We start from the raw sequence: 20383 nt of genomic DNA on the forward strand, positions 1-20383 counted from the left end.
ATTGATCTTTAGATATGAATAACATTTAGTAAATATTTGCGATAGCTTCGTAGTGGACATAGATATGTGAATGTGAATAACATGTGAATATCCAGTAGATATCTTCAGTAGCTTTTTTGTGGACATGGATATGAATACATCTAATAAATATTTGTGATAACTTTGTAGTGGACATAGAGATGTGGATAATATGTGAATATCTAGTGGATATCTGCAGTAGCTTTTTTGTAGACATGGATATGAATAACATCTAATAATTATGCTCTGCATTCGTCCAAGTAGACAATGTAGTCATGCTCCATGCTACTCCCTTCCAACAAGCATCTTTAAAGCTTCGCGCTAAAAACAAAGATTCGCGCTCGCGATTACCGTCGCATTAGCGCCGCCTCGCCGCGCGTGCGCGGTACGTCTTCATTGTGTTTCTTGTTCTCCCGAACAACGCGCATCGTTTCCGCGTACGCTCCCCGTATTTTAGTAAAATGGGGAAACATTCTCGTTCCAAATCGCGTACACGCGATTACCCTTACGAGAGTGAATACGAGTCTTCCAAGGAAAATCGCCGATATGGATCTCCGCGGTCAGACCGTGCACGGGGAATCCCCCGAGTGCGTTTTCAAGACCTTTCCATGGCATCCTCGCGTCCATTGGACTGTTCGAGAGTTTCTGATTTGGAAGGTAAATTGGACAAGTTGTTAGAGATGCTAACTCAGTCCAGCCCGCTTCAGGAGAAGCGTCACGAGATCCATGACCATCATTCTAACCTCTCCCCGGAAGTCATCCCGCAGTCTTTTTCACCGGATGGACAGGACATCGAGGCGATCAGCGATTCGCCGACTAAGGTTGTGGAGAATTCCGGCACCGCACAGAGTAATTACATATTGCATGTCAGGACTACGAACCATTACCTCGAGTTTGGTCTTGTCCAACGATCATTTAATGATCGCGCGGCTGTCCAAGAGATACGCCCGGCATGCATGACATACTTCAGTCTCGGACTACGTACCATTACCACGAGTATGGTCTTGTCCATGGATCATTCAATGATCACGAGCCTGTACAGGGAGACCCGACTAAACGATTGTATGATATTTCTTTTTAGCAGTTCTCCATGAGGGCGAACCAGAGTTGCCACATATTTCACCGGTACCGGTAGATCCAGCGCACGATGTTGCCGCATTCAAAATGGATTTAATGGGCGCCAATCTCGATAGTGCCGCTACGGGTCCATTCGTCCATGATCTTATTGCGAAGACTTGGTCGACTATAATGGTCAGCGGCTTGCCCAAAGAGATGACTCTTGCGCTATGCAAGAAGTACCCCGTTCCGCAGAATTTGCAATTTGCTAAAACTCCTACACTCAACACGGAAGTGAAGCAAGTTATGCCATCGACTTCCGTTAAGAGAGACGACTACCAAGTCATCACGCAAGGTATGATCGAAGCAGCTATATCGGCTCAGGCACATTTGGTGTCAGAACTTTTAAAGCCGGAAGAGCAATGGGATGGCAAACGCATTTTTGAGTTGGCGAGCGATACAGGTCGTTTGCTCTCGCATATACATCACGTTTCGAAGAATAGACGTGCTTATTAAAGCACGGAATAATTATATTCCGATGCTGACCCCATCGGCCAGAAACGCGTTAGAGACCTCTCCTATTGATACTCAGCTTTTCGGCGAGCAATATTTAAGCAAGATGAAGGAAGCTGCGGCGGCAAATCGATTAATTAAGGGCCTGACTACTCTACACCCACCAGCTTCGAAACCGGGTACTTTAAGTACGGCGAAACCTCAATTTCAGCCAAAGTCTTCTTCGCAGGGAAACGCGAAAGCCTTTGCTTACAAACCAAAGTCTCGTCGAGAGGCAAAGGCTGCGCCGCGATCGACGAGACGCCGATCGAGTTCTCGAACGAGGAGCTCCCGATACCACCGTTAGAGGTGAGCACTGCTGGCCGACTGGCTAGATTCGTAGACGGCTGATCCAGAATCACTAATGACAGGAGGATCTTGAATGCAATATCGGGATACAAACTTCCCTTTTCTCAAATCCCTCCTTCTCGGCCATATTTACGAGAACCACAGTTGAGCGAGTCCGAACGCTCTCTTTGTGCAGCAGAGATTGACCGCCTTCTTACGAAGGGTGCTGTTCAACGCGTTGACTTTGTACCAGAGCAATATCTGTCTTCCTATTTTTTGATAGACAAGGCATCCGGCGGCAAGCGATTTATCTTGAATCTCAAACCTCTTAACGAATATATTTTTGCACCTCATTTTAAGCTAGAGGACTTAACGACGGCCACCCGATTACTATCTCCGGGTTCTTTTATGGCTTCGATCGATTTGGAAGATTCCTATTTGTTGGTTCCAATTCACGTCACCCACCGTAAATACCTACGGTTTTCGTTCCAGGAGGAAATCTTTGAATTTTCTGCCCTACCAGTTGGTCTTTCTTCGGCCCCGTATATATTTACAAAAATAATGAAGCCAGTGATCCCAACTTTACGCGAGAGGGGTTATTTGTCTATCGTTTATCTAGATGATTCTTTACTGTTCGGTGACACTTTTCAGGACTGCGCCGCAAACGTCAAAGCAACTCTCCAGTTGCTTGATCATTTGGGTTTTCTTATTAATCCACGAAAGTGCGAGCTCGTCCCAAGCCAACGGAGAAAGTATTTAGGTTTTATATTGGACTCCTTCAAAATGACTATATCCTTACCAGAAGATAAGAGAATAGTTATACTTGAACATCTGCGCAAATTCTCCAATAAACAATCTTGCAAGATTCGAGATTTTGCGAGGCTCATAGGAACGCTAAATTCCATTGGCCGAACAGTTACTTATGGATTCGTATACATTCGAGACTTTGAGAGGCAGAAGTTCCTCGCTTGCTTAAACTCTAATAATGATTACGACGCTCGTATGATGCTACCCACATCACTCCAAGCCGATTTCAAGTGGTGGCTGCACAAGTTACGCTCCCCACCGATTGAAAGATCATTACTAAAACGGAAGTTTTCTCACGTAATCTTTTCAGATGCTTCACCTTCCGGTTGGGGTGCCTCTATGGGTAGGAAGCAAACACACGGCTGGTGGTCAGACCAGGATAGAGATGAGCATATCAATTTTCTCGAATTGAAGGCTGTGGAATACGCTCTCCGCTCTTTCGTGGATGATCTCCACTCCCGAGACATATTACTCCGTGTCGATAATACGACAGCAATTGCTTACATCAACAAGGGCGGTTCCTCGCGATTTCCGAAACTTTCAGCTCTTGCAAAGTCGATTTGGCAATGGTGCGAATCTCGCGATTTATATCTTTTTGTATCTTACATTCGATCTGCCGATAACGTCGTGGCAGACAGAGAATCTCGAATAGTTTCGATTGAAACCGAGTGGGAGATCAATTCCCGCTCTTTCGACAGAATTTTAGAGCATTTTGGGCCTTTCGACGTCGATCTCTTTGCGTCCTATATCAACGCAAAGTGCAAGGTCTTCGTTTCTTGGTTTCCGGATCCGTTCGCGACCGCCATCGATGCTTTTACGTTAGATTGGAGTGAATTTTATTTTTATGCCTTTCCACCTTTCATATTAATTACTAGAGTTTTACGGAAAATAGTCAATGATGGAGCAGTGGGTGTTTTAGTGGTTCCCAGATGGCCAGCTCAACCGTGGTTCCCAGTTTTTCATAAATTATGTATTTCAGACATAATTGCTTTTGAGCCAAATCCTAACCTTTTAATTTCCCCCTTCAGGAGTCAACACCCAACGTGGCACAACATTCCCCTGATTGCAGGGAGATTATCCGGCAAGCGTTTCGCCGAAAGAGATTTCCGGAGGAGTCGCTAGAGGTAGCCCTGGCATCTCTTGCTAATTCAACTCTAGTCCAATATAATAAACCCATCAGGCTCTAGTGGTCCTTTTGTGCCGAGCGCAACGTTGACTGGTTTCAACCTCATTCGACACTAGTTCTCAGTTTTTTAGCCGCACAATTTCGTAATATCACGTCTTACGGTACCCTCAATTCATATCGATCAGCAATATCATTGATAACGAATAGTGGTGTTGGCTCCGACGAAAGAATTAGACGATTCTTCAAGGGAGTATCCGTCTTAAAACCCTCTAAACCCAAGTACGCATTGACATGGGATCCAACGCCTGTTATCACGTACTTGGCCTCGCTATGGCCACATGAAGCCGTGAGTTTAGAATTGCTCACTCGTAAATTAGCCACACTGTTAATTCTCGCCTCGGTCCAGAGGGTACAGACGTTATCTCTCATACAACGCGATAATATATAGTTCCTCAGAAATTCCGTTATTATTAAGGTGCCGGACCGGGTTAAAACTTCGAGGATAAACCAATGTCAACCGGTTATGATATTTCATCATTTTGAGGACCAACCTGCCCTATCGATCGTTCCACTCCTACGCTTATACGTAGAGAAAACCGGAAGCACTTTGGCAGAGCCTCCTTCGGCCTTATTTGTTACTTTCAAGAAACCCATACGGAAAGCATCCACTCAGACAATTAGTCGGTGGATTCGATTGACTCTCTCTGAGGGAGAAATCAATACCTCTGTTTTTTCGACGTATACCACTCGCCACGCTGGATCCTCAGCGGCGGCTCGGCGCGGTATTAGCATTGAGGATATTCGTAAGACGGCAGGCTGGTCTCAGAATTCCTCCACTTTCGCAAATTTTTATAACAGGCCTATTATGCCATCGACAGATGTGGCACGCACGATTATTTTAAACAGTTAAAACTTATTTACGATTACATGTTTCGTGCTATTTTCATATATTTAATATATTTAATTTGACCTGTTTACTTTTCGTATTCGTCATATGTTTAAGTTAACATTGTTGTTTTCCGGCGTTTATTCATACTATTCTGTTTTGTGTTATTATTATGTATGTTATACTTTGTACACTTACTTAAACCCTATACTCAGGGTTCCATACATATATAACTAATTCCGGCTGTCTCGCAGGAATAAACTCAACTGATCACAAATCGTCAGCTTTGAATAGCTACATTGTCTACTCGGACGAATGCAGAGCATAATTATATGATTAAACGAACTCCTGAGTGAAGTTCGATCATAATTATGCGTATGCTTCGTCCGAGTAGACTCTCCCACCCTCACTCAGGGAATACTGTGCACTTCGTGTTTCTTCCCCCTTTTCGATTTGTGACGTGCTTTAAATCATGAAGACGTATCGCGCACGCGCGGCGAGGCGGCGCTAATGCGACGGTAATCGCGAGCGCAAATCTTTGTTTTTGGCGCGAAGCTTTAAAGATGCTTGTTGGAAGGGAGTAGCATGGAGCATGACTACATTGTCTACTCGGACGAAACATACGCATAATTATGATCGAACTTTACTCAGGAGTTCGTTTGATCATATAAATATTTGTGATAGCTTCGTAGTGGACATAGATATGTGGATAACATGTGAATATCTAGTGGATATCTTCAGTAGCTTTTTTGTGAACATGGATATGAATAACATCTAATAAATATTTGTGATAGCTTCGTAGTGGACATAGATACCCATACAGCACAAGATCGTTCTATGATCATTCATAGAATAATATCGGAGAATGTTTAGAATATTCTCATATAATGCTTCAGAGTTTCTGTGAACCTTCCATGGAACATTTGAAGTAGGCAAAAACTCACATTCTCTGAATGTTCTATAAATATTCTGTAGCATATTCTATGAACATTTTGCGTATGTTTATGGACTGTTTCTCTATATATTCTATAGGATATTCTACACTCTAAATAATAAGTGTTTGAAATTTCAAACACTTTCGTTGTCGCAGTTTTCAAGATGTTTATTAATGTTTGACATTTCAAACATTTATAAGTGTTGGGTTTGTGGTTAATTATATTACACGCGTAAGGTGTCTGATTTTCTATTTAATTGAAATTTCCTGCAAATCATATGTTTATATGGTTTAAGTCTAACGAATTTGTTGGCGCGTAGTGGATGAATTGGTTCCTAGAGCGAGAGATTACTGCATCTTAGTCCGACCATCAGATTATCAGATATTCCCAGTGTATCGCGATTTAATAAATACCTTGTTAGGCAACTCTTGCTCGCGAGAAACTGCGCCGCGAGCGCCATCTGGTTTGTTGAAATTTTGTAAGAATTTAGTGCTTAAGTTTGTAAGTGTTTGTTTCATAAGTGTGTAATTAGAAAGTGTTTGAAATATAAATCTGTTTGACTTTTTAATAATCAAACACAAATTGTGTTCTATTTTGTTCCCGTTTAAAAATCAAACATATATATCTGGTTAATTTGACTCATGTTTGATTTTAGCAAAACAATTTTAATCAAGCGACGCGGTAGCGTCGCGATGCCAAGTACATAATCAAAAATAAGGTTCCGAACAATGAGAGTCACTGTATAATATCGAGTGTTACCAATTTCATTACATGAACGTCGCGCGCTACCAAGTAGCTTATCTGGAATTCATGCCATTTGACAGGTCATATCAACTTATGATTAAAATATCTCAGGAATTAAAGCCGTAATCAAAAATCTAACGGCACTTGTATAATAAAATATGAATGCGAGCTTTCGATCGCGACCAGTTCGAATAAGATTGGTGCAGTTGTGACGTCCTGACGTCCACCTCACACCCATTTTTTAATTTTTTTATTTGCAATATTAATTATTAATGTATAACCGCTGATAGTTATTTTTGAGCGCCATCATTAATTACCATTTTTGCTTCACTACTTATTATTAACCACAGGCTTACGTACAGTAGTCTGTTATTAACCTAACCAAGAATATTATTTACTTAGCAACCTAACCGACACATTTATTATGTTAAAAGCTTTAGCTTGATACTAGTTTTAATATAAAAATATATGAAGTAATAATATTAACATATATAAAGGGAAAAGAAAATATTAAAAGCACAAAAACAGTACATATGTATAACTTAGTTATTATGCTTTATGATAGATTTATTTAATTAATATAGTCACGTATATATATATATATATACATATATATATATATATATATTATCTAAAACATAAAAACACAAAAACATACATAAAATCAGTAAAATATATAAAAACAGTTTTATATGTTCAAGCAGTTAAATAAAATACTTTTGAAACATTTATCATTAATAATTTGATAGATTTATAATATAATATTACGAGATTGGTAATATTTAAGATTGTTTGTAATGTAATACCATGAAGGTTTTTGTAGGTGTAGCAAAACCATTGAGCTACTTAATATTGTTTATTATATAGAAAGTATTAATGTGAGTTGTAATAATTGAAAGAATTGGTTTGGAAATATATCTTATTATATGGTTATATAGCCAGTGATAAGTATTACAAACTTGGCTTAATACATTTGGGTTCTTGACGGGATAAAATATTTAATTATTTTTATAACAAAGAAACAAATGGATTTGAAATGGATTTTATTATACTATAGTAAAGTCCTTTGCAAGTAGGTAATTTTCGGTAAAACCGATAGGGCCGGTTATTATATAAAAACGGGAAAAATCAATTAGTTATTTAAGACAAGAGTAAAAATAATGCCGGCGGAATTGAGTTTGATTAAGTGACGGTGTAGCTTTGATAGTTATTATAATTTACGGAGACATTTGGTGTTGATTGTTGTACAAGGTCATAAGTTGTCATTAATAACAATTAAAGGAGAAAATTTTGGAATTAATTTTATTATACACTGAAATAGTTTTTGTGAGTGTAGTAAATTGTATTACCACATTTGAAGTGATTTATCGTATTAAAAATTAAAGATTATTTTATTAACATAAAAGGAGAAACATTTTATGAGTAAAAGAATGAAGAATAGTTATCTACAATCTTAGTCAAAAAGAAGTACGTATTTAAAGTTACGTAATTGCAATAAAATTTTACTAAATTTTTTGGGTCTAAAATTTGAACCGTAAGGAAATAATTTGTTATAATTATATTGAAGCATCTAGGTCATAAGAGGAAACTAATAGGGACCTCAGATTTTGAAAATAATCATTTTTACGGAAGTGACCAACAACTTTTGGGAATCATCATTTTTAGCTAGGCTGATGGTACCTGTGATGAAATTTTTCTTATCGCACCACGGGATCATTGAGATACCACAAAAATTGCAAAGTCACTATTTGTTAAACAAATCAGTGTTATTTTTCAATATGTATAGTGTAGAAAGTTTTAATGAAAGATTAATAGTTTAGAAGTTACAAAGTTAAAAACAATTAAAGTCAAAATCAATTAGTGAACAATTTAATATAAAAGGAAATAAGGTGTTTAACCCAAAAATATTAAGAAAAGAATAAATCGTTAATTAATTATGAATAAAAGTATATTACACATGGTATTACATTCATAGTAAGGATTATTGAATTTATTACGCATTTAATTCTTTTCTTTAAATATTCTTTGGGTTTAAACCAATTATTTTTTACCTTTTATATTAAATTGTTCACTAATTGATTTTTGACTTTAATTGGTTTTTAACTTTGTAACTTCTTAAACTATTAATATTTCATTAAAACTTTCTACACTATAAATATTGAAAAATAACCTGATTTGTTTAACAAATAGTGACTTTGCAATTTTTTGGTTTCTCAATGATCCCGTGGTGCGATAAGAAAAATTTCATCACAGGTACCATCAGCCTAGCTAAAAATGATGATTCCCAAAAGTTGTTGGTCACTTCCGTAAAAATGATTATTTTCAAAATCTGAGGTCCCTATTAGTTTCCTCTTATGACCTAGATGCTTCAATATAATTATAACAAATTATTTCCTTACGGTTCAAATTTTAGACCCAAAAAATTTAGTAAAATTTTATTGCAATTACGTAACTTTAAATACGTACTTCTTTTTGACTAAGATTGTAGATAACTATTCTTCATTCTTTTACTCATAAAATGTTTCTCCTTTTATGTTAATAAAATAATCTTTAATTTTTTATACGATAAATCACTTCAAATGTGGTAATACAATTTACTACACTCACAAAAACTATTTCAGTGTATAATAAAATTAATTCCAAAATTTTCTCCTTTAATTGTTATTAATGACAACTTATGACCTTGTACAACAATCAACACCAAATGTCTCCGTAAATTATAATAACTATCAAAGCTACACCGTCACTTAATCAAACTCAATTCCGCCGGCATTATTTTTACTCTTGTCTTAAATAACTAATTGATTTTTCCCGTTTTTATATAATAACCGACCCTATTGGTTTTACCGAAAATTACCTACTTGCAAAGGACTTTACTATAGTATAATAAAATCCATTTCAAATCCATTTGTTTCTTTGTTATAAAAAATAATTAAATATTTTATCCCGTCAAGAACCCAAATGTATTAAGCCAAGTTTGTAATACTTATCACTGGCTATATAACCATATAATAAGATATATTTCCAAACCAATTCTTTCAATTATTACAACTCACATTAATACTTTCTATATAATAAACAATATTAAGTAGCTCAATGGTTTTGCTACACCTACAAAAACCTTCATGGTATTACATTACAAACAATCTTAAATATTACCAATCTCGTAATATTATATTATAAATCTATCAAATTATTAATGATAAATGTTTCAAAAGTATTTTATTTAACTGCTTGAACATATAAAACTGTTTTTATATATTTTACTGATTTTATGTATGTTTTTGTGTTTTTATGTTTTAGATAATATATATATATATATATATATATATATATATAATATACGTGACTATATTAATTAAATAAATCTATCATAAAGCATAATAACTAAGTTATACATATGTACTGTTTTGTGCTTTTAATATTTTCTTTTCCCTTTATATATGTTAATATTATTACTTCATATATTTTTATATTAAAACTAGTATCAAGCTAAAGCTTTTAACATAATAAATGTGTCGGTTAGGTTGCTAAGTAAATAATATTCTTGGTTAGGTTAATAACAGACTACTGTACGTAAGCCTGTGGTTAATAATAAGTAGTGAAGCAAAAATGGTAATTATTGATGGCGCTCAAAAATAACTATCAGCGGTTATACATTAATAATTAATATTGCAAATAAAAAAATTAAAAAATGGGTGTGAGGTGGACGTCAGGACGTCACAACTGCACCAATCTTATTCGAACTGGTCGCGATCGAAAGCTCGCATTCATATTTTATTATACAAGTGCCGTTAGATTTTTGATTACGGCTTTAATTCCTGAGATATTTTAATCATAAGTTGATATGACCTGTCAAATGGCATGAATTCCAGATAAGCTACTTGGTAGCGCGCGACGTTCATGTAATGAAATTGGTAACACTCGATATTATACAGTGACTCTCATTGTTCGGAACCTTATTTTTGATTATGTACTTGGCATCGCGACGCTACCGCGTCGCTTGATTAAAATTGTTTTGCTAAAATCAAACATGAGTCAAATTAACCAGATATATATGTTTGATTTTTAAACGGGAACAAAATAGAACACAATTTGTGTTTGATTATTAAAAGTCAAACAGATTTATATTTCAAACACTTTCTAATTACACACTTATGAAACAAACACTTACAAACTTAAGCACTAAATTCTTACAAAATTTCAACAAACCAGATGGCGCTCGCGGCGCAGTTTCTCGCGAGCAAGAGTTGCCTAACAAGGTATTTATTAAATCGCGATACACTGGGAATATCTGATAATCTGATGGTCGGACTAAGATGCAGTAATCTCTCGCTCTAGGAACCAATTCATCCACTACGCGCCAACAAATTCGTTAGACTTAAACCATATAAACATATGATTTGCAGGAAATTTCAATTAAATAGAAAATCAGACACCTTACGCGTGTAATATAATTAACCACAAACCCAACACTTATAAATGTTTGAAATGTCAAACATTAATAAACATCTTGAAAACTGCGACAACGAAAGTGTTTGAAATTTCAAACACTTATTATTTAGAGTGTAGAATATCCTATAGAATATATAGAGAAACAGTCCATAAACATACGCAAAATGTTCATAGAATATGCTACAGAATATTTATAGAACATTCAGAGAATGTGAGTTTTTGCCTACTTCAAATGTTCCATGGAAGGTTCACAGAAACTCTGAAGCATTATATGAGAATATTCTAAACATTCTCCGATATTATTCTATGAATGATCATAGAACGATCTTGTGCTGTATGGGTATCTATGTCCACTACGAAGCTATCACAAATATTTATTAGATGTTATTCATATCCATGTTCACAAAAAAGCTACTGAAGATATCCACTAGATATTCACATGTTATCCACATATCTATGTCCACTACGAAGCTATCACAAATATTTATATGATCAAACGAACTCCTGAGTAAAGTTCGATCATAATTATGCGTATGTTTCGTCCGAGTAGACAATGTAGTCATGCTCCATGCTACTCCCTTCCAACAAGCATCTTTAAAGCTTCGCGCCAAAAACAAAGATTTGCGCTCGCGATTACCGTCGCATTAGCGCCGCCTCGCCGCGCGTGCGCGATACGTCTTCATGATTTAAAGCACGTCACAAATCGAAAAGGGGGAAGAAACACGAAGTGCACAGTATTCCCTGAGTGAGGGTGGGAGAGTCTACTCGGACGAAGCATACGCATAATTATGATCGAACTTCACTCAGGAGTTCGTTTAATCATATAATTATGCTCTGCATTCGTCCGAGTAGACAATGTAGCTATTCAAAGCTGACGATTTGTGATCAGTTGAGTTTATTCCTGCGAGACAGCCGGAATTAGTTATATATGTATGGAACCCTGAGTATAGGGTTTAAGTAAGTGTACAAAGTATAACATACATAATAATAACACAAAACAGAATAGTATGAATAAACGCCGGAAAACAACAATGTTAACTTAAACATATGACGAATACGAAAAGTAAACAGGTCAAATTAAATATATTAAATATATGAAAATAGCACGAAACATGTAATCGTAAATAAGTTTTAACTGTTTAAAATAATCGTGCGTGCCACATCTGTCGATGGCATAATAGGCCTGTTATAAAAATTTGCGAAAGTGGAGGAATTCTGAGACCAGCCTGCCGTCTTACGAATATCCTCAATGCTAATACCGCGCCGAGCCGCCGCTGAGGATCCAGCGTGGCGAGTGGTATACGTCGAAAAAACAGAGGTATTGATTTCTCCCTCAGAGAGAGTCAATCGAATCCACCGACTAATTGTCTGAGTGGATGCTTTCCGTATGGGTTTCTTGAAAGTAACAAATAAGGCCGAAGGAGGCTCTGCAAAGTGCTTCCGGTTTTCTCTACGTATAAGCGTAGGAGTGGAACGATCGATAGGGCAGGTTGGTCCTCAAAATGATGAAATATCATAACCGGTTGACATTGGTTTATCCTCGAAGTTTTAACCCGGTCCGGCACCTTAATAATAACGGAATTTCTGAGGAACTATATATTATCGCGTTGTATGAGAGATAACGTCTGTACCTCTGGACCGAGGCGAGAATTAACAGTGTGGCTAATTTACGAGTGAGCAATTCTAAACTCACGGCTTCATGTGGCCATAGCGAGGCCAAGTACGTGATAACAGGCGTTGGATCCCATGTCAATGCGTACTTGGGTTTAGAGGGTTTTAAGACGGATACTCCCTTGAAGAATCGTCTAATTCTTTCGTCGGAGCCAACACCACTATTCGTTATCAATGATATTGCTGATCGATATGAATTGAGGTACCGTAAGACGTGATATTACGAAATTGTGCGGCTAAAAACTGAGAACTAGTGTCGAATGAGGTTGAAACCAGTCAACGTTGCGCTCGGCACAAAAGGACCACTAGAGCCTGATGGGTTTATTATATTGGACTAGAGTTGAATTAGCAAGAGATGCCAGGGCTACCTCTAGCGACTCCTCCGGAAATCTCTTTCGGCGAAACGCTTGCCGGATAATCTCCCTGCAATCAGGGGAATGTTGTGCCACGTTGGGTGTTGACTCCTGAAGGGGGAAATTAAAAGGTTAGGATTTGGCTCAAAAGCAATTATGTCTGAAATACATAATTTATGAAAAACTGGGAACCACGGTTGAGCTGGCCATCTGGGAACCACTAAAACACCCACTGCTCCATCATTGACTATTTTCCGTAAAACTCTAGTAATTAATATGAAAGGTGGAAAGGCATAAAAATAAAATTCACTCCAATCTAACGTAAAAGCATCGATGCGGTCGCGAACGGATCCGGAAACCAAGAAACGAAGACCTTGCACTTTGCGTTGATATAGGACGCAAAGAGATCGACGTCGAAAGGCCCAAAATGCTCTAAAATTCTGTCGAAAGAGCGGGAATTGATCTCCCACTCGGTTTCAATCGAAACTATTCGAGATTCTCTGTCTGCCACGACGTTATCGGCAGATCGAATGTAAGATACAAAAAGATATAAATCGCGAGATTCGCACCATTGCCAAATCGACTTTGCAAGAGCTGAAAGTTTCGGAAATCGCGAGGAACCGCCCTTGTTGATGTAAGCAATTGCTGTCGTATTATCGACACGGAGTAATATGTCTCGGGAGTGGAGATCATCCACGAAAGAGCGGAGAGCGTATTCCACAGCCTTCAATTCGAGAAAATTGATATGCTCATCTCTATCCTGGTCTGACCACCAGCCGTGTGTTTGCTTCCTACCCATAGAGGCACCCCAACCGGAAGGTGAAGCATCTGAAAAGATTACGTGAGAAAACTTCCGTTTTAGTAATGATCTTTCAATCGGTGGGGAGCGTAACTTGTGCAGCCACCACTTGAAATCGGCTTGGAGTGATGTGGGTAGCATCATACGAGCGTCGTAATCATTATTAGAGTTTAAGCAAGCGAGGAACTTCTGCCTCTCAAAGTCTCGAATGTATACGAATCCATAAGTAACTGTTCGGCCAATGGAATTTAGCGTTCCTATGAGCCTCGCAAAATCTCGAATCTTGCAAGATTGTTTATTGGAGAATTTGCGCAGATGTTCAAGTATAACTATTCTCTTATCTTCTGGTAAGGATATAGTCATTTTGAAGGAGTCCAATATAAAACCTAAATACTTTCTCCGTTGGCTTGGGACGAGCTCGCACTTTCGTGGATTAATAAGAAAACCCAAATGATCAAGCAACTGGAGAGTTGCTTTGACGTTTGCGGCGCAGTCCTGAAAAGTGTCACCGAACAGTAAAGAATCATCTAGATAAAACGATAGACAAATAACCCTCTCGCGTAAAGTTGGGATCACTGGCTTCATTATTTTTGTAATATATACGGGGCCGAAGAAAGACCAACTGGTAGGGCAGAAAATTTCAAAGATTTCCTCCTGGAACGAAAACCGTAGGTATTTACGGTGGGTGACGTGAATTGGAACAACAAATAGGAATCTTCCAAATCGATCGAAGCCATAAAAGAACCCGGAGATAGTAATCGGGTGGCCGTCGTTAAGTCCTCTAGCTTAAAATGAGGTGCAAAAATATATTCGTTAAGAGGTTGAGATTCAAGATAAATCGCTTGCCGCCGGATGCCTTGTCTATCAAAAAATAGGAAGACAGATATTGCTCTGGTACAAAGTCAACGCGTTGAACAGCACCCTTCGTAAGAAGGCGGTCAATCTCTGCTGCACAAAGAGAGCGTTCGGACTCGCTCAACTGTGGTTCCTCGTAAATATGGCCGAGAAGGAGGGATTTTGAGAAAAGGGAAGTTTGTATCCCGATATTGCATTCAAGATCCTCCTGTCATTAGTGATTCTGGATCAGCCGTCTACGAAATCTAGCCAGTCGCCAGCAGTGCTCACCTCTAACGGTGGTATCGGGAGCTCCTCGTTCGAGAACTCGATCGGCGTCTCGTCGATCGCGGCGCAGCCTTTGCCTCTCGACGAGACTTTGGTTTGTAAGCAAAGGCTTTCGCGTTTCCCTGCGAAGAAGACTTTGGCTGAAATTGAGGTTTCGCCGTACTTAAAGTACCCGGTTTCGAAGCTGGTGGGTGTAGAGTAGTCAGGCCCTTAATTAATCGATTTGCCGCCGCAGCTTCCTTCATCTTGCTTAAATATTGCTCGCCGAAAAGCTGAGTATCAATAGGAGAGTCTCTAACGCGTTTCTGGCCGATGGGGTCAGCATCGGAATATAATTATTCCGTGCTTTAATAAGCACGTCTATCTTCGAAACGTGATGTATATGCGAGAGCAAACGACCTGTATCGCTCGCCAACTCAAAAATGCGTTTGCCATCCCATTGCTCTTCCGGCTTTAAAAGTTCTGACACCAAATGTGCCTGAGCCGATATAGCTGCTTCGATCATACCTTGCGTGATGACTTGGTAGTCGTCTCTCTTAACGGAAGTCGATGGCATAACTTGCTTCACTTCCGTGTTGAGTGTAGGAGTTTTAGCAAATTGCAAATTCTGCGGAACGGGGTACTTCTTGCATAGCGCAAGAGTCATCTCTTTGGGCAAGCCGCTGACCATTATAGTCGACCAAGTCTTCGCAATAAGATCATGGACGAATGGACCCGTAGCGGCACTATCGAGATTGGCGCCCATTAAATCCATTTTGAATGCGGCAACATCGTGCGCTGGATCTACCGGTACCGGTGAAATATGTGGCAACTCTGGTTCGCCCTCATGGAGAACTGCTAAAAAGAAATATCATACAATCGTTTAGTCGGGTCTCCCTGTACAGGCTCGTGATCATTGAATGATCCATGGACAAGACCATACTCGTGGTAATGGTACGTAGTCCGAGACTGAAGTATGTCATGCATGCCGGGCGTATCTCTTGGACAGCCGCGCGATCATTAAATGATCGTTGGACAAGACCAAACTCGAGGTAATGGTTCGTAGTCCTGACATGCAATATGTAATTACTCTGTGCGGTGCCGGAATTCTCCACAACCTTAGTCGGCGAATCGCTGATCGCCTCGATGTCCTGTCCATCCGGTGAAAAAGACTGCGGGATGACTTCCGGGAGAGGTTAGAATGATGGTCATGGATCTCGTGACGCTTCTCCTGAAGCGGGCTGGACTGAGTTAGCATCTCTAACAACTTGTCCAATTTACCTTCCAAATCAGAAACTCTCGAACAGTCCAATGGACGCGAGGATGCCATGGAAAGGTCTTGAAAACGCACTCGGGGGATTCCCCGTGCACGGTCTGACCGCGGAGATCCATATCGGCGATTTTCCTTGGAAGACTCGTATTCACTCTCGTAAGGGTAATCGCGTGTACGCGATTTGGAACGAGAATGTTTCCCCATTTTACTAAAATACGGGGAGCGTACGCGGAAACGATGCGCGTTGTTCGGGAGAACAAGAAACACAATGAAGACGTACCGCGCACGCGCGGCGAGGCGGCGCTAATGCGACGGTAATCGCGAGCGCGAATCTTTGTTTTTAGCGCGAAGCTTTAAAGATGCTTGTTGGAAGGAGTAGCATGGAGCATGACTACATTGTCTACTTGGACGAATGCAGAGCATAATTATTAGATGTTATTCATATCCATGTCTACAAAAAAGCTACTGCAGATATCCACTAGATATTCACATATTATCCACATCTCTATGTCCACTACAAAGTTATCACAAATATTTATTAGATGTATTCATATCCATGTCCACAAAAAAGCTACTGAAGATATCTACTGGATATTCACATGTTATTCACATTCACATATCTATGTCCACTACGAAGCTATCGCAAATATTTACTAAATGTTATTCATATCTAAAGATCAATAATGACACGAGATGTCGCTGTCATCGCGATTTCATGTGGCTGGTTTACTCGTAACTACTGGTGCCAGGCCCTATGCATTGGTAACACTGTGGTCACGTGACACCCGCCATATTACCCCCGTGCTACCAATGCACGCACAGGATAAGGCCACTCCCAGTCTCTCAGAACTCTGGGTTCAGTTATCGTTGGCGCGGAAGTGTCGAGTGGTCGAGTCCATGTGTTGTTAAGAAGAAATTTTTGGGCTTTATTGCGTCATTTCTGCACTTCTCATCATCTCATCATTGGCTGTTTCGCTTCACGTACAAAGTGTCCAAAGTGTCTCGAAGTCACCGCTGACTATATCAGAGCCCTATGCTCTGAGTGCTATTATACAGAAGTGGCGAGTGTCGATACGTAAAATAAAGGTACGTAAAATCGATGTTGAGTCGCGGTTGCGGACGGTCACCTTTTGGTCTTCCGATTAAGGCTGCGGTCAAGCTGCCGCTATAAATGTTTCGAAATATTTTCCTTCTTCTTTCTTTTAATAAAGATAAAAAGAAAATACCTTTTTTGCACTCGGCAAGGCCTTGGACGCCATTAAACCAAGAAGAAGAACGTAATACGTGAGTCGGTCTTGGACGCCATTAAACCAAGAAGAAGAACGTGATACGTGGTCGGTGTTGAACCGCGGTTAATATAAGGTATTGTGTCTGTTTTGGACGTTTATTGTGCACGTAAGTATTTTCTTCATTCCTTCCGATTATTTCATTAGATCAATTAAAACATTATTTGCATGTCAGACTATACACGTACCTAGGAAATATATAAACTGCGTATCTTATGTTTTCTTATATTATATTCTAAAGCAAAATAGGAACCTTTGTTTTTTAAACAGTAATTAAAAGAATCCGAATATTTCCGTTTGCTTTTTATATTTTTAACATCCATATATGCTGTAATATCATGTATATACATATCTCCTAAGCTCACTTTAATATCGTAATTATGTTCTCATGTAGAATTATCAATTTCTTTCTCCTTTACAGTACTTTTTTATGTGATTTCAATTTGATTTAATAAAAGTATCATCTTTTGGTATATAATTGCTGCTTAAATGTACTGAATCATTAGCATAATGTAGTAATCTTTTATAAGCATACTTAAATTATCGAGAAATTATTATTAACTCTTCCGAGACATCGAATGCAAGAAAAAAAAGTTTCGATATGATCTTGAGATAGTTTATACATAAGTAAAAATGTTAAAAGGTCTTCAAGAGAAATAGTCTTTCTGATAACTTTAATATATGTATTTTCAAATATAGTGTACACTAGAGTACTATAATTAGAGTTTGGCCATAAGATAACTACGTTTGATTGGTCCGCCATATCTAGGCAATTTTGCTTCTCTTTTCTATGGCTGCATTCCGTTATTCACTGCCAGTACTGAAAATCTATAGTTCACGTGACATAACCTATAGATTTTCAGTACTGGCAGTGAATGACGGAACGCAGGCTATATTTTACCAACATAGTTGAGAAATAAACATTTATAACGTATACTGAGTAAATTGTTTTAAACATCTGAGTACTCCTCTATAATATTTTTTCAGTTGTATATACAGATAAAAGGGGAGAAAAAATAAAAAATGCACAGAATATTGTTCAAATATATTACTGTTTTTAAATTAAATTGAATGCATTACCATTGATTTGCTGTCTATATTTTTATAAATATTATTAGCTTTTTTTGTTATGAATTTTTACTCTGAATACAACAAATTGTTTTATAAGTTTTTTATATAGTTGATGACAATTACTATGATCGGCATTAACTGTCGAAAATTGTTATATTAGAAATTATTTTATGTCAATGTCACGAATATTATCAAGCGACGCCGGTAGCGTCGCGACGCCAAGTACATAAAAAAATAAATAGCCGCATGAGAAATAGCCGCTTGATACAGCACTGGCGTGACATCGTCGAGGCCCTACCAAGTAGCTTATCCGGAATTTACATCATTTGACAGGTCACATAAACTTGTGATTAAAATATCTCAGGAACTAAAGCCGTAATAAGAAATCTAACGGCACTTTTATAACATAATATGGATGCACGCTTTCGAACGCGATTAATTAGAATTAAATTGGTGCAGGCAATCCTGAGATATTGCAATCGTTATGTTAAAACTGTGACGTTTCGGTTTTCATAGAATTCAGACCACTCACGTACGTATGCTCGCACAAACACATGCAAAGCGATTTTGTCCCTCAAGCTTGCGTTCACACATGCACGATTTAATTTATTCGACGACGGCGACGACGACGACGACGACGTTGCATCACGTCGTCGATGTGGTGCAACGAAAAAAAAAAGTACAAAATCGCTTTGAATGTGTATGTTCGAACATATGTACGTGAGTCTGAACCTGATTTCGGAAAAGGAGAAGAACGAAACGTCACAATTCTAACATTCAATTACAATATTTCAGGATTGACTGAACCATTTTTATTTGGAGTGGTCGCAACCGAAAGCTTGCACCCATATTATCTTATAAAAGTGCCGTTAGATTTTTGATTACGGCTTTAGTTCCTGAAATAGTTTAATCATAAGTTTATGTGACATGTCAAATGATATGAATTCCAGATAAGCTATACGTTAGCGCTTGACGTCTATGCACTGAACTTGGTAACGCTCGATGTTTATGCAGTGACTCTCATTGTTCGGTACCTTATTTTTTATTTTTATGTACTTTTCTATAAAAACATTAAAAATTAATGAAATATAAAAAATTTTTACAAAAAGTAATGAGATCCCTCTAAAAAACCTTACAAAGGTAAAAGAATACGCCAAGTACATAAAAAAGCAAAACCAAATATGATGAAATCCATAGTTAACTAGCCAAGTACCTAGAAGCAATCCAGTTTGAGGATTTGTAATTTGAAATAATACTTGGCGTGCCCGGGTCGCATTAAAACGTACGTCCTACCTATACTTTGTGTAAACTGTATGTGTAAATTATTTGTATTGAGTGAGTAATGAAAAGGGATATTTATAATCACTCCGCTAATGTGCAAAACCGTAAACGTATTTGTTTTAATATTACCAAATACAAAGATTTACGAGTCATTAGTGAAAATACTCAAGGCTAGAGATGAAAATGACCAAATCTGACGGTAAATTACTGGGTAACTTACGGTAAATTAGTTAGTAATTTTTGGAAAGCGGTAAAATGGTAATTTTGAAAAAAATAATTAAAATAATAATAATGAACTATTAATAATATTTAAAATTAATAAAATTTAAAATCAGCATTTGCCATTTAAGATGAGTAAAAAAAAACTATTTTATTTAACTCAGTCTTCATAAATATTCTGAAACTATATTTAATATATACATTTACATATAAAGAAGTAATTAAGAAACTAGGTATATAATAACTAGAGGAACTTTATATTTTAATGTAATGTATTACAATACAACAAAATTACCTTTTTTAAAAAAAGGTACAAAAAAGGCGCCAAGTATACGCGCGCGAAGAAAAAAAGAACTCTACAAAAGTAATGATATTAAACCATTGCGCCAACTATAAAAATGGGTATTTATGCAAATCAGAAAATCTATTATTTTATTATTATGTATACAACATCCTATTCCA

The 20383-nt window shown here is 37.8% G+C and overlaps 1 protein-coding gene across 1 annotated transcript; it reads left to right on the forward strand.

The window, feature by feature from the left end:
* Positions 1-2475: 2475 nt before the first annotated feature.
* Positions 2476-3843, forward strand: LOC113563439. The gene has a single exon (XM_026975085.1). The coding sequence runs from the start codon at positions 2476-2478 to the stop codon at positions 3841-3843; it is 1368 nt and encodes a 455-aa protein (XP_026830886.1).
* The last annotated feature ends 16540 nt before the right edge of the window (positions 3844-20383 follow it).

This window comes from Ooceraea biroi, chromosome 14 (genome assembly GCF_003672135.1).
Source record: "Ooceraea biroi isolate clonal line C1 chromosome 14, Obir_v5.4, whole genome shotgun sequence".
In the NCBI taxonomy this organism is placed as follows: domain Eukaryota; kingdom Metazoa; phylum Arthropoda; class Insecta; order Hymenoptera; family Formicidae; genus Ooceraea; species Ooceraea biroi.

Coding starts and splice junctions, on each gene's coding strand:
- LOC113563439 (XM_026975085.1), top strand. CDS start 2,476: ATGAAGCCAGTGATCCCAACTTTACGCGAGAGGGGTTATTTGTCTATC.